The 16,347-nt window shown below is 36.3% G+C and overlaps 1 protein-coding gene across 2 annotated transcripts in view; it reads left to right on the top strand.

Moving 5' to 3' along the window:
* The window catches only part of BTBD9 (BTB domain containing 9), a 147,591-nt gene that overhangs the window by 102,776 nt on the left and 28,468 nt on the right, over positions 1–16,347 (top strand). For both annotated transcript variants that reach the window (XM_083349341.1, XM_083349342.1), the window contains exon 9: positions 3,717–3,824. In XM_083349341.1, coding sequence (XP_083205467.1) covers positions 3,717–3,824 — 108 coding nt within the window. The remainder of the gene's footprint in view (positions 1–3,716; positions 3,825–16,347) is intronic.

Genomic DNA, 16,347 nt, shown 5'->3' with positions numbered 1-16,347 from the left:
TACAAACAGTCATGCACAAATACACTCTCAGACAATCACATATATACTTTAGGATGGGATAGAAATATTATGCTGAATAAACCATAGTATAGAACTAGGATTATTAACCAAGGAAGATTAATTTTATGACTTCCCTCATTTTTAAGGTACAGCTCTTGTGCTTCACTTTTTTTAACAGGTATACATGATTTGCCTTAAAGGAATAGGCTCAGAGAGGCTTTCTAAAATGTGAGTGGTTGTTATCACATTTTTATTAGAGTCATTGTTATTTATTTTAATTAATGAAATGTGAACAAGGCTGCTACTACGAATGCATATGTTTGACATTCTAGATATTGATGACAGTGAGCTCGCTGAGTATGTTGTGTCCCCAGCAAGCTGATTAACAAAAAACAATTCATTGTTCTATAGGAAGATTTCCTAATATGATGTGTGGAAATACATCCCCCTGCCCCCTTTTTATTTTCTTTTAACCTTAGTCTATCCATCACATTATAACTTCACTTTTTCAAGCTCTTTATTACTGTAGATTGCTAGCCTTTTAAGTTTTAAGAAATTTAGCCACTGGATAGAACAATGTATATTGGAGAATAAACAGTTACCTGGGAGACATAGAGTAATAGATTGAAAGGGCAAATATTGCATGTTAAATTGTCGTGAGATATCAAAGATGGTGGAATTATGTAGTGCTTTTACTTCTTCATGAAATAACACTTTAAAATGCAAAGAGTCAGAGAAGTAGCCATGTTAGTTTATTTTGCAAGAAAGAAAAAATAGGAGCTATACACAGAGTATAAAGGTCTAAAATGGCATGGCATAAACTGTTGTACCTTATTCATTTATTAGCTCTATGTTCCATCTTTCCACCAAAAATGGCTGATGCTCAACATAATAAATAGATAGTATTATGCATATTGGTCAGTGAAGGAATAGCATCATTCAGAAATTTGTAGAAAAATAGTTTAATATACCACAACATTCCTTTGAAAGAGGCAGGTGTTCGTTTAATTTTTGCTCTTGTGAAAATTTAATGTATTTATTCAGCCTGTATTTAACATTTAATTGAATTGTTACTGAGTTTAGCTTTTGCATTCTATTTTATTCATTTTATCTATTTATGTTTTAGAAATTGTTCATTTTTAACCATGTGTGAAGTCTTTTATTGCTCTCTTGAGCTTAACCCATGCATATACACACCTGCCAACTGAGGAAAACATTTATTCTCCTTCACAAAAATTTAGGCTATAATAAATCAGTAATTTTTAACCTGTTACAAGACACTTTATACTTATCATGACATTTTGGGAATAAATTACATTTTTTACCTGACTGAATATTTATAGTCTTACACAATTGGGCATACTTCCAGGAAACTAAAATAGCCTTAAGCACGGCATACATTATCATTTTGTTAACACTGGATAAATATTCTGTAATGATCAGCCATTCTGCTCTTTACATAAATGTACCATATATCCATAATCTTTTTGTTCTGAGACTCTCCCCTGCTAAGTTGGTTTTTAGTTAAGCTATTAAGCAGCCAAAATTGTATTACCTACTGATGTACAATTCAAAATAATTGATTTTTTTATATTAATTCCTGTTACTCTGACAGTTAGAATCAAGGAAACTTCAGTGTCCCCAGCTATAAAAAATGATTTCACTGGAAAATCTAATTAGATTATTTCCTTTTTTTACGTGTTTTTGTTTCAGTACTTAAAATTCTTCAAAAGATTTATCCCATAATTAAAACTTCTGCATTGATTTACAGCTATGTTTATAAGCTCAACACACATTCGAGATTCTGTCCTTAAGTTGACAGATTTTTTAATAAGCAAGTTAGCTACAGCTTTGCTTAGAGCAACCAAAAGACATCTGTGCTAAACAAAAAGCCAGTGAGAGAGAAAGCAGAATTTTACATAGCTGGATGTTTCTCCTAACCAAATGTGGAATGCTGCTTTGGGGAGTTTTAATGGAATCAGCTCTGAATTTTTAATTTGCAGAAACTCATCATTAATGAGAATTGAAAGTCTCTTTTTTCAGAGTTCTTTTATTTTGGTCTTGAAATTATTTATTAATAACACCCTAGGTTTATATAGAAGGGACACGATGGCTGAGTGGGTTAGGATGCTGAGCTTGTCAATCAGAAGGTCGGCAGTTTGGCGGGTCGAATCCCGAGTGCCGTGTAGCAGAGTGAGCGCCTGTTACTTGTCCCAGCTTCTGCCAACCTAGCAGTTCGAAAGCATGTAAAAAAATGCAAGTAGAAAAATAGGGACCACTACGGTGGGAAGGTAACAGCGTTCCGTGCGCCTTTGGTGTCTAGTCATGCTGGCCACATGACCACGGAGACGTCCTCAGACAAGCACTGGCTCTTTGGCTTTGAAATGGAGATGAGCACCGGCCCCTAGAGTTGGAAACGACTAGCACGCATGTGCGGGGGAACCTTTACCTTTATTTAGGTTTATATAGAGGGTTCTACAGTAGGTTTTAGAAATCTTGTTTGCCCAGTATATCAGCCTAATCAATGTTAAAAGATGTACAGATCTGAAGAATGAAGCTTTTTCTTATTCCTATATCATATTTAATATTTTTATAATAAGCCCAGTTCTAAATCAGCAGTTATTTTCTTTTAAATGAATACGTTTCTTTCCTAAAACAAAGAGACCACGAACTTTTACAACAATCCTTCAGCATTAAAACAAAGCATTTAAGATAGCTGTTAGTGAAGAATGAAATGATTTTGTAGAAGCAATATCTTTTCCAGCAGTTGTAAACAAACAAGGAGACTCTTAACAGGGAGGAGGTGATTTATATAAAATATAAATAGTCTAAGAAGATTGTTATAACTGCCAGTGCAAATATCTTTTTCCATAGGTTTTAATTAATATTTACTTATTAAACTTCAGTTGTCCATTTATTCAAGCAATCATTGTTCTCTAAACTTAAAAAAAAGGAAATTCAAAGAGATTATGGAAGGATGTTCTAGCATGTCTAATAAGCTAAACTATGAAAGCTGTTATGGTTAATAATTTTGATAGCTTTAAAGTTGCTATTTATTATTTCCAAGATCTAGGGATGTGTATATATGTCCCAGTAGTCACAAAACGTGTGCTTCACAATCTATATGTTAGCCACTCTTTTTTTCCTAAAAGAAAAGTATCAAATTACTTACCTTTGGGGACTGGGAACATAACAGTATTTGGAATTCTGAGAAGATCTCAGGGCCATCTTCATAAAAATGCTTCCAAGAAACAAGGTGGCTTCAATTTAAAGCAGGGGTCTTCAAACTTGGCCCTTTTATGACTTGTGGACTTCAACTCCCAGAATTCCTCAGTGAGGCACGCTGGCTGAGGAATTCTGGGAGTTGAAGTCCACAAGTCATAAAAGGGCCAAGTTTGAAGACCCCTGATTTAAAGTATCTCTTACTAATCCCACAAATATAAAACTAAAAGATAAAATCGGTGCATAGTAGCTTAAAGATTTTTTTTTTCAGAATTATTGCGTGCTAGTAAATCTGAAGCGGGATAACTTTAGAAAGCCAAATTATCAAAAACATATCCCTAGTATTTGAAAGACTTACTTGTATATTTAAATGTTTTGCTCTTGAACATTTAAAGCTAAATAACATACGTTATTTATGGCAAATATTAAAAACTCAGTTATTAATACAAAATTCCATATAGAGGTGACCTTTGAATTCTTTACCTGCCCTTCAGGTTACTCCTCTGGGATTGTGATGATAGGAGTTACAGCTATTACATTGAAGTTTCTACAAATCAGCAGCAGTGGACCATGGTGGCTGACCGAACAAAAGTTTCTTGCAAGTGAGTTTCCTTTAAATATCTAAATGCCTGAATCAGAAAACATATAAATAATAAATAAAATAAAAGCTTTTGTATTGTATTAAGGGCGAGGTCAAAATTAAGAATGACAATCTTGTGAAAGAGGTTTGATTGTTATTCTATAAACATTCATCCTTTGAATCACAGTAAAGAAGGACATTTCTGGTGAATCCAGTTTAAAAAATAAATTTTTAAACAAGGACTGTTTAGTTCTATGGGTTTTTTTATGTTTTTTAATGTGCGATTCTCCTTCCTTGCTGCTTCCTATTTGCCTAATCCAGCATTGAGGAGCTAATCCTTTGTTTATGGAATTAGATTATAGTATAAAGAGTACCTACAAAGTCCCAGCAGGAAAAATAAGACAACACCATTTTCAGCAAACCTCTTTGATCAGCAAGAGTGCCAAAGAAAATAATGAGAAACAAAGGAGAAGAAAATGAAATTCAGTATACATGTCAGGAAATGCATTTGATAGACTAGTCAAGTGTGAAAACTTGTTTTCAGGTCTGCATATGCTGCCTTTGGTTGGTTTAATTGTATTTTAATGTAGTATATTTTGTGCAAATTAATTATTTAGAACTCAGGCCCTGCAGTGACAGGTTATTCTTAAAGTCCTCTACCTTTCTTACTAATTCTCAAAATGCTGGTGATGGAAATGTTGGCGTATTTATTATCTTCACAGAGGAACCTTGTCTTCTTTAAATGGAAGCCAATTAATGCATATTGGCCTTGTAATAGTCATACAGGTTAAAAAAAATAGACCCTTCTGGATAACTTCTGTTTTCTCAACACTGTGTGACAGTAATGAAATGTATTCATGTTCTTTTCTGTCTGAAAGGGCAAATATTTCTGATGTTTGGTTTCTTGGCCCTAATAAGAGAAATATATATGCTACTAAAAAATTTACAGAGGAAGATACTAAACCTGTTTCATACAGGAAGATAACCAAGTAAATAAATACATCTGAACAATAACAAACATAACAAATAATAGACTCAGTAAAGTCATTCTAAATCTGCCAACCCCAAAGGCCATAATGTCTGAAGATATGAGGGTTGGAATTGTGTTGACCTTCTTAGGACAAGAAAGCGATATCCAACATGAACAATGCACTGAAGTTGATAAATCAAGCTTTTAAATTTTCTTTGCCCATTCTCAAACATGTTCACGTTGTCTGTAAACTTTCAGACCGTTAATTGTAAAATATTGCATTTTTTTTCTTCCATTCAGTTGTGTCCAGTTCTCAGAGACTGCTTGGACAAGTCCTTGCAGCTTTCTTGGCAAGGTTTTTTCCAGAAGTGATTTGCCATTGCCTGTTTTCTAGGGCTAAGAGCAAGTGATTAGTCCAAGGTCATTCAGTTGGCTTTGTGTCTAAGGTGACTGATAATCTCACTTTGTGGCCTGATGTCTTAATCACTATACCAAACGGACTCTTATTGTAATTAGGTTCGGGATACTTGCACGACCATCTGCTGCCGGGAACAAATTCCCATCGTCCAGTACGCTCACACAGAGAAGGTCTCCTCAGGGTACCGTCAGCTAGGCAATGTCGGCTGGCGACCCCCAGGGGGAGGGCCTTCTCTGTGGGAGCGCCAGCCCTATGGAATCAGCTCCCCCCTGAGCTTCGGATGGCCCAAAACCTCCAATCCTTTCGCCGCAGCCTCAAAACACTCCTGTTCCACCAGGCTGACCTGGACTGACAGGCATTTTAATTAATTTATATTTAGTATTTTTAAATTATTTTTTAAATTCTCTAATTTTAATTTATTGCACAGATGTTCTCAATTTTATTTTTATCTTGATTTCTGTACTTATTATATGTTTTGTTGTTAGCCGCCCTGAGTCCTTCGGGAGATAGGGCGGGATATAAATCCCATCAATAAATAAATAAATAAATAAATAATATCATCCACATTAGATCAATCTTTCCTCTCCTACCAACACTGACTTGAACTTGCCATGGAGTAAGAATGATAACCACCATAATACAGTGCCTCCTTTTCCCAATCCCCAAAGCCAATCCAGAAGAATACTATAGTCGAAAGCCACTGAGAAATCCAGACAGTCCACCTCTGCCCGGAGTCCTCCAAAGGACATTGATAATACAAGGGCAATTTGGAAATAAACCTCAATTTGGTTATCAGTGACAGAGAGTCATAGATACAGAACATTTATTATACACATTAGAAAACTACCACATTACATTACTTTGACATAATCACCATTCAAATTGGGGCACTTGTCATAAGGTCTTACAAGGTTTGAAATTACTTAGTCGCTCGGCGCCAAATCTGGGCTATGGCAGGGAGGGGTGATCAAAAACATCCCAACGGAACTGCTTCAAAAATTCTTGGGTGTGTCTAGCAGTGTGCACACGAGCATTATCGTGAACCAACACCACACACACCCCCGACACTTGTTATGGATGGCTCACCTGAGTTTTCCTAACGTTTCACAGTAGACTTCTGAATTGATGGTTGAAACACGCTCCATGAACTTCACTAGCAGTACTCCTTTGGCATCTTCACATTTGGTGGGATTTTCTATGGCACCAGTTCCAGTGTGGTGTTGGTTCACGATAATGGTCTCCTGCACACCACTAGATGCACCCATTTTAGGAAAGATAAAAATTCAGAAGAATATGCATGATTAGAGTGTGAAACAATTCTAATCATGCAAAGAAATAATTACAGGGATAGTACAATTATGGATGTAGACCACAAGATGGGGTCACTGTAACATCCAGAACTTACAATATATAAAATTTAATTCACTTTCATTTTTAGTGAAATCTGTTGGAAAAGAAAGACAAAACCTGTATTCATTACATGAAATTATTGCAAAAAAAACCCCTTTGGCCAGGTTAGCAGTTAATTATGTGATTCTAGCCTCACCTGAACTCCTATTAGCCAAGTTAATTAAAGACAGTTTCTAAGATTTTCAACTTTATAATAATTAAGTCCAAATATTACAACAAGAAAGGAAATCTTTATAGATGTTTAATAAGGAGCAGAGATTCTAGGGACAGGTTCTTCCATATTTAAATGAAGAATAGAAGACAGCAATCTGAAAGTCTAGAAACAAATCTAATTTCCTGGAAATACTCATCTGTGAAAAGAAAATGAGGAAAATGCTAAAACTAAAATTAAATAATGAATTCTGAGCCCTTCAAGTAGAAAGTAAGCATTAATAAAATCAGAGTACCATATAGAAGCTGAGAGGTTCAAAAATTATGTTGGTGGAGAGAAGCCTAAATCTATTCAGACATGCTCAGAAGGCTAAGCGTTCTGTCCCAAAAGACTGACTCGGGGGAAACTTGTCAACAGGATTAAAACTGAAAAAATAACAAGTTTAAAGTAAGAACATGTTTCTTCTCATGAATAGTCAGCCAAAAGCCTCAAGGGCCCAAAGTAGAAAAAATTTTAAATCCTAAGAGAAGAAAAGATAGAAGGAAAAAAGTAAAAAAAAAAAGATGAATCTCTATAATGGGATTCAATTGTTGGATTTTTCTGGTGATCTATTTGACCTATCACTGTGTACATTTGTTTGTGTTTCAAACAGTCACCAAAGTCTAAATGGGATAACAAAGCCTGTAATTTTCATTGTATTAGTAATTGTAGTAGCTGTGTGCCATACAGCGTCATCACTGGTCCTCCATCAAAAGTACCTGCAAGATCCACCACTATACTGTGGTTAAAAGTACTGAATCTCTGCTGTTTTGGTACATGTGTGTGATGCCATGGTTTATGTGTGAAAGGGAAGGAGCTTGCATTGGTTCAGTACAAAGCTGTTTTCCTCATTTGCACCTCCCTTCCCCTCGCACATTCCCCTAAAGTGTGTGGGATAGCCCCTGATACCTCCAAAAAGTTGTGGCTGAGTTTAGGACACTGCAGCTACAGTTTGCTAAAACAAAAAAGTGAGCACCCACCCGAACTTTTCTACCTTGATTTTGAAGTCAGTTTATTCTCTGTCATACTATTCTGTTCTTTAAGTTCAAGGAGAGGACAGCCTTAGACAGTTAGATAGTCCCTGATGGGAAGCTTGGCGAACAGCTGCTTAACAGCTGCATATCCATTTTTTACTGTAAACCAGACAAGGAAACCAGTGCCATGTAGGTCAGTACTAAATTTTATTGTAATGCTTTTGTTATAGAATCTTGCAAGTCTTAACATGCTTCCCACTCCCCTCCCTTTGTCTTTGTATGAACTAAGGAGGAGCTTTTTTGAGACATTTACTAAAGGACATTTGCTCTGCCCTCTGGAGTGTTTTACAATAGTGAAATTTCAAAGCATATAAACGTTTAAATACCAGTGGTCCTTAACTGATGACCATTTGTTCAGAGGCCACCCAAAATTACAATGGCGCTGAATTAAGGGACTTGAAACTGGCTCCCAAGGTTATGGCCATTGCAATGGTCTGTAGACACAAGATCAAAATCCAGGTACTTGCCAGCCCACTTGCACTTATGACTGTAGAGGTGCTGCAATAGCCCACAGCCACCTTTCCCCTCCCCATCTGTCTCCTTTTGGCCCTCTGCTGTCCTTGGGCCCTGCTGCTCTAACTGACATTTGCTATCTTCTTGCTTCTGCTGCTGACCAGGCTTTCTTCCGAAGCTCATGCATGTAGTTTCTTCATGAGACCTGGGGAAGATGACCTCATGTGGCCAGCTGCTGCCTTGCAAAGGGCCAGGGCAGGTAGGCCTCCTCAGTGGGAGAAAGAAGATGGTGAAGGTGGCAGGGACCTTGGAGTGCAGAGTGAAGCCTAAGAGCAAGGTGGATAATGTTTTCTTCTTGCCTAATATCTCTATTCAAAACTTCCAACACCCTGATAAACAGCAGAGATGACAAGGGATATCCTTGTCTCGTGCCCTTTTGAATTTTACTTGAGTTAGTTAAGTCACCATTAATGACAATTTTTGTTTGTTATCCTTTAACTTCTAGAATAAAATTCTCCACAATCCTTTTCTTCCAACACTTTAAACAAAAACCCAATTTAGATTGTCAAAGGCCTTCTCTGCATCTAAAAATATTAGAGCTGCCTGTTTCTCGTTATGATATTGTAAGTATTCAGTAATGTTCAAGACAATCCTCACATTATCCTTTAGCTGCCTTTTTTTGGCAGAAAGCTAGATTGGTCTTCATGTATATATTCTTGTAAGATCTTGTTTAGTCTTTCTGCCAAAAGTGAAGCGAAGAGTTTATAATCTTTTTTAATAATGAAATTGGTCTGTAATTCTTTGTCTTGGTGATATCTTGACCCTTCTTTGGTAACAACACAATATTTACTTTCTTCCACATTTGGGATATCTCTCTCCCAATTCATTCATTATATCCTTTAGTGGCTGAAGAAGTTCATCCTCAAAACACTTATAATATTGGCTTGTAAGGCCATCCGGGCCTGGAGCTTTACCTGATTTCATTTTTTTTAATAGCTTCTGATATCTCTAAAGTAGTTGTTGGGTCATTCAAAAGTTGTCTCTGTGATAATTTAGGCAACTGCTGCCTTAAAAGATATTCGTCTATTCTAGATATGTCTAACTCCTCTTTTTTATACAAGTTGGAATAAAAATTATGTATCTAGATACATTGACTGCTTGTCTATGGAAGTTAAACCATTTTTAGCCCTTTGTACACATGACACAGACAGCCACAGTGAGCTTTTTGGTGTATACAAAATGCTCTTTCCTGTCCATCCAAATAATTGAGAGAAGCGGCTTAGAACTTTATACTTTTCCTTAGTAATAATTTGTCATGGCATATGATGTAACCTTTTGGTTAATTTCAAAGAAATGTTACATTCTGGCTTTGGAAGCAAGAAATTTTCAGAAGGATTTAATTGACCAATTTTTGTCAGCCACGTAAAATAGAAGAAGGAGCCCACAAATCTAAAATTAATCATCATTTTTTGCTGTGAAATGCCACTTGAGAAAACACACCCTTGCCTGACCAAATAAATACTTAAAGCAGTTAAAATAATACATCTAGCTAGTGAAATCACACTTTCATTTACTTGGAAAATGTAGCGTACAAAGTTTTATATTCCATTTCTTCTTTTAATATTTATAAATTTTAACCAATATAAATTATGGGATTTCTGAAGCTGAATAACTATAGTGAAGTCCAAAATGTAAAAAATGTTTTTCAACGTGGTGTAATACATCTATTTAGTAACTGGATTCAGCATTTTCCATAATTCATATTGCCATCTTTAAAAAGCTGTCAATGTTAAGGTTGCATGAGTCTTAAGTTTACACAACCTCCTAGTCTAGCAATAAATTAATGGCCTGCATAATTTAAAATATAAATTCCTGCTTATAGATCAGTGAAAATTCACTTAATATGCTAAGTCATTAGGACATTAAATATTCAACTTTTAACTGTGGAACATATGGTATATTATATGGAATTTTTCATGGTACAATGAAAGGAGATGTAGTTTATTGTAATATATTAATGCATTTGTTGCAAGACATAATTTTCTCTCCCTAAGTTGCTATAAAACGAAAATACAAAACTCTCATTGTTTATATATTATTATATTTCTTTTGTCTCATTCACCATCTACTGGTTATGAATTTAAACATTATATTTCAAGATTTCAAAGAGTGCTCTTATTTTCAGTAAGACCCATTCAGTCATCCATATACAAGGTACTTTGAATCCTTGGCAGTATGTCATAACCGAGAATTAGTAAATGTAGCATTTTGCTCTTGAAATCTAAATAAAATTCATGAGCAATTTGGCTTATTCTAGAGCTGAGAAAAGTACATAGGAATAATTCAAATTGGAGTGTTCTGTGGAATTCTCACAGATGCTGAGCCCAAAAATTTAGAAAAGGATAAAATGGTAAGAATCAAAATTGATTTAAAAAAACCCAAAAAAACTCACAGAATACAGTAGTTCCACCATTGCTGAGTTTGAGAACTAAAAAACCCAAGTCATCAATTATCTATCCCTTTAGGCAGAAAGGCAGTATGCAATTAAAATGATGGTGGTGGTGATGGTGATGGTGGTGATGATAACGACAATGACAATACAGATATTCCTCTGTTACAACCCCAATTGGGACTAGAACTTCAATCACTAAGTGATGTGGTTGTAACGTGAGATGTCACAGGATCACATCACTTAGAGACTACTAAGTGGACTACTATCTATGGTAGCAATAAGAAATCTCATTTCTTCTCTTATTTTTTACCAACCTTCTGTTATGCATGCTGTATCTCCTTATTAAAAACCAAAAAAAGCAAACTGCTACATCTCTAACTTGAGCAGTAATACAGATCATTCTGTTCCCTTCCTTCCCATCTTTTTAACTGTAAATTATTACTATTATTGTAAGTATTTATTGCTTCAATTTTTTTATTGGCCTTTAATATTTATGAGCCGCCCACAGTCACATGTAGGCGAGGGATGGCATACAAATAAAAAAACACCCAAGCAAACAGACAAACAGATATAGATCTAAAAATATTTCCTCTAATTCTGTGAAATGTAAAATAGAGAGAAAGGGGGATACAGTGTTGCAGATTCTCTTCACTTTGCTGCTGGTTAAGGGCCTGCAGTTGATAGGCGAGTCTAGAATATTTGACAACGGGATAGTCCCCAAAAAACTTATGAATGACATAATGGATTTTTTAAAATTTAGATCAGCGAAACATTTTTTTTATTTTTATTCAGTAATTCATTCACTTACTACATGGCACATCAATCTGAAAATATGCATGTAGTTCTCACTTGGAATTCTCTGAATTTAATTGTTTTCTTGCAGACATTTCATTACCCAAACTAAGTAACTTTGGTGCACTTTGTTCATGATAATCTTCATTCCTTTATTTATATGGGAGCATAAAACTTGTATCTGCTCAGATGGGGGGATGATTCCTGACTATTAAATAGACATTTTCACTGTAATGTTTGAAATTTTCAAGTTTACCTTATGAATCAAACCTACATGAATGCAAGATTACCGCTGTAATATGTAATATAAACTAAATTTTTAAAAACAATCGTAGTTGTATATTTGATACATTATTAAACAGGTTTGGTGGAAATTAGTTGTTGACCTTTTCCAATAGTTAGACTGTTATTTTAACTCAAAATATCATATTCTTTTAGTAATAAGAATTTTTTGTAAGATCAGGAGAAGACATTCTGTTTTTTTGGCGAGTCGTGCTGCACCTAGAGCCGTGGCAGCGAACCTATGACACATGTGCCACAGGTGGCACACAGAGCCCTCTTTGTGGGCACACGTGCCGTCGCCCCAGTCCTAGGTCTTCAGCTGGGTTTTATAAAAACTTTTTGCTTTAGGCCTCCACCGCCGTATGCAAAAAAAAAAAAGAGGTTCAATCAATCAATTTCAACTTCTCACGGGGAAAAAAAAATCTCACAAAGTTGGAATTGATTGACTGAACTTTTAGTCCCACCCAGTCTGCTGTTACCACCGCAACCACACCTACCCAATTGGCCACACCCACCCAATGGGCCACAACCACCCAGCACCTGACGATACATAAGTGGGTTTTGGGTTGCAGTTTGGGCACTTGGTCTCTAAAAGGTTCGCCATCACTGACCTAGAGCATTGCAACTAGTTCTAAACACTGCATTTTAGACACGGTGGCACAGTGGTTAGAATGCAGTAAAAAGGTAAAGGTAAAGGTTCCCCCGCACATGCGTGCTAGTCGTTTCCGACTCTAGGGGGCGGTGCTCATCTCCGTTTCAAAGCCGAAGAGCCAGCGCTTGTCCGAGGACATCTCCGTGGTCATGTGGCCGGCATGACTAGACGCCAAAGGCGCACGGAACGCTGTTACCTTCCCACCGGAGTAGTCCCTATTTTTCTACTTGCATTTTTACGTGCTTGCAGTACTGCAGGCTAATTCTGCTGACTGCCAGCAGTTTGATTTTCACTGGCTTAAAGTTGACTAAACCACTAAGAGAGGGCTGTAAAGCACTATGAAGTGATATAAGTGCTATTGCTATTGCTAGACTGACAGACTGGAGTGTCCACAGGCGAACAACCAAGATGATAAGAGACCTGGGAAGGAATACAACAAAAGCTTAGAGAACAGGCCTTGAAAGGTAATGAACTGTTCTTCATTGGAAGTATTTAAACACAGACTGGATCTATCAGATATAATATATAAATGGTTTTCTGCACTGAGCAGGATATTGGACTGGATGATCGTCAAAGTTCCTTCAGTTCTTACATTTTTTAAGTTAAGAGTAACTCAGAAGTACCTTACGCCAAATATAATTTCCCCTAATTATTTTTTCAAGCACCCTGAGAATATTAACGCATGATTTTCAGAATTAGAGCATGTCTATGTTTGAGTGATAATGTAATAGTTAACAACAGCTGTTTTATCACCATAGAAATTGCACAATATTATCTGTTAAATGTGAAACTGGGCAAAAAATTCCCAGATGCATAAATACATGCTATGCTCTCTTGTTCTAAGAAAAATATTTTGGAGAAGTATGTCCTAATTGTCCTTAGAGCACTAAAAATAGAGAGAACTACAGATAATGTATATCAATTACATGTAACACTCTTCAGAAAGCAAAATAATTTGCTTCCAGTAAGGATTGATGTCGAATTAGATGGCCCTGAAGGAGTGGGGACAGCATTGCAGCATAGATCAATGGTCAGGTGGTGAATTCTGGCCAGAAAAAGGAAAGATTGTGAGATTGTCCATTTGCACTCCTGACAGTTGCTCCTCTTGATTACATTGCAATGATTTTTGTCATTGACTTGTGAGTAGAGAAGTTGGAGTCATTTTTAACCAAGCTCACAGCTCTAATGTACCCTATATGGACATAAGCTTCACCAAGCCTCATTTCTTAATCACTTCCATCGTTTTTGAAAAGTTACAAACAGACTAAGGGGCCAGACTAAGAGGCTAATAGGATTTTGGAATTAATTATGTGAATCCTTCCTGTGGGAAAATGCTGTTGACTTGAATTCTTAAAAAATAAAGGTTAGGGTGAAAGTTTCATCCAAACTTTTTTTTTTAAAGGATTCAATCTTTCGTTCCAGATGCAGTATTGCAGGCTAATTCTGCTGACTTAGAACGAAAATTACAGTTAAAAGATTACATTTAAGAGTACAGCTTTTCTAATTTTAAGTAATGAAGCAATTGACAGCTTCCCAAAATCAGTTGATTTTTTTTCATTGTTGTGCAATGTTTTATATCTTAGTTAAAACATGGATTGCTATCGAATATTGAAAATCATAGTTCATACTAACTGCTGATCTAAGTCTTTTGAGTGTTTTAACATCACCTGTCTGACATAATGCAGTTAAAATTGTACAGTATTAAACTATTGATTCATTCTAGAGAAGCTTTTAGCAGTATAAATTAAATACATGAATCATAGAAATCAAAAAATAAAGGAATTATTAGGTCTTCCATTTTCCCCCTGTGAGGTTATTCTATATGGTATATTTCCTAATGTTATATTATCAGTCTGGCTTCATAGGTCTCTGATGATACGGCTTTCATTGCTTCCCATGAACAACTAAATCATAATTTAAAAGGTAGTAGTCTCTCTCTCTCTCTCTCTCTCTCTCTCTCTCTCTCTCTCTCTCTCTCTCTCTCTCTCTCTCTCTCTTCAGGGCAATTCATTATTTTTTTCTTTTCCATCTCTAGCAGCTCCTGTTCCTTTGTGAATTTTACATTTTAGAAATACTGAACTTGCATACTTTCATTCGAATAGCAATAGCACTCAGAGTTATATATCTCTTCACAGTGCTTCACAGCCCTCTCTAAGTAGTTTACAGAGTCAGCATATTGCCCCCAACAATATAGGTCCTCATTTTACCAACCTCAGACGGATGGAAGGCTGAGTCAGTCTTGATTTACAACTTAATACCATTGATACCTGAATAAATGGTAACTAAATTAATGCTATTTTATTCACAGTGATTACAGTTCAGTAATTGTTTTGAATTATCTTCTTCTAGGTAAAGGAAACAAATTCCTCTATCAGATTAGGATGATAGCTCCAAATTTATCTCTTATCTGAAAGTACAATTAAGACTTATAGCTGATGCAATCTTTCCCTAATTCCATTATTTACTTTATGTGTTTTCGTCCTCTCAATGATTAACCAGAGCTAAAAATTTATATCATATATTTCATGTTAACACTAATATGGACTTTAAATCAGAATCTGAAGGTACTTTAAACATCAGTGTCAATATGAAATAAATATGATTGTGTGGAGAAACATGCAGTAGGTTGATGTCCAAGTGCACTTTGAAGTATACTTTCTTGGAAGTAACACACATTTCTTGTTAGTTAGGTGACTTTGTTTCTTAAGTTTGTCTTAGCCAAGTAGGTAGAAAAAGAATTATTAGCAAACTCAATTCCTGCATTTTTGATAAATGTGGGTACATATTTATCTTTTGAATTCAGTAACAGTTGTACAACTTGCTCTATTCCCTAGAGGTTTGAGATATCATTTAGGCAGTTTCTTTGACTGCACACACTCATACACACACACACACACACACACAAACACACACACACACACACACACACACACACACACACACAGAGAGCATACAGCTTGAGTTAGGACCAATAGGGCTTGGTGAATACTACTAAAAAGTTCCAGCTTGCTTAGTACTTGGATAAGACTTCACTAGGGAATCCCAAGACAGTTATTTATACTTCAAAATTGAAAAGATATCCCAGAAGAAAGCAATTGCAAACCACTTCTGAATTCTGTCAAAAAGATTACATGAAACATCACCTTCCTAGTGTTATTCCCATAGGTGCAGAGTCTGCTTTTCGGATCAATGAACACCATCTTGCCTGATCAAATGCAGCTCCAGGGTCGTGTCTGCATTTTGATGGAGGTGGCTGTAGATCCATTGGATGCAACAAAAAAACTGACTGGCTTGTCACCTGGGCTTGATGTCAGATGAAGATTCTCATGAATGTGCCCAGAAAATAATCAGTTGTTGAGCTTGACTTGCTTCACTTTTTAAAAGATATCACCTCAGATAATTGTTGGATTTTGTATTTTTTAATTGAACATACTGTAAATGGCAAATCTAGACAGCACACTAAAAAGCAGAGACATCACCCTGTCAACAAAAATCCGTATAGTCAAGGCTATGGTCTTCCCAGTTGCAATGTATGGCAGTGAAAGCTGGACCATAAGAAAGGCTGAGCGCCAAAGAATTGAAGCCTTTGAACTATGGTGCTGGAGAAGACTCCTGCGAGTTCCTTGGACTGCAAGGCGATCAAACCGGTCAGTCCTAGAGGAGATCAACCCTGACTGCTCTTTAGAAGGCCAGATCCTGAAGCTAAAACTCAAATACTTTGGCCACCTAATGAGAAGGAAGGACTCACTGGAGAAGAGCCTAATGCTGGGAAAGATTGAGGGCAATAGAAGAAGGGGACGACAGAGAATGAGGTGGCTGGATGGAGTCACTGAAGCAGTAGGCGTGAGCTTAGATGGACTCCAGAAGATGGTAGAGGACAGGAAGGCCTGGA

Source organism: Vipera ursinii (assembly GCF_947247035.1).
Source record: "Vipera ursinii genome assembly, chromosome: 1".
NCBI lineage: Eukaryota > Metazoa > Chordata > Lepidosauria > Squamata > Viperidae > Vipera > Vipera ursinii.
The sequence above is the reverse complement of the archived record's forward strand: the minus strand, read 5'-3'. Positions and strand labels throughout refer to the sequence as shown.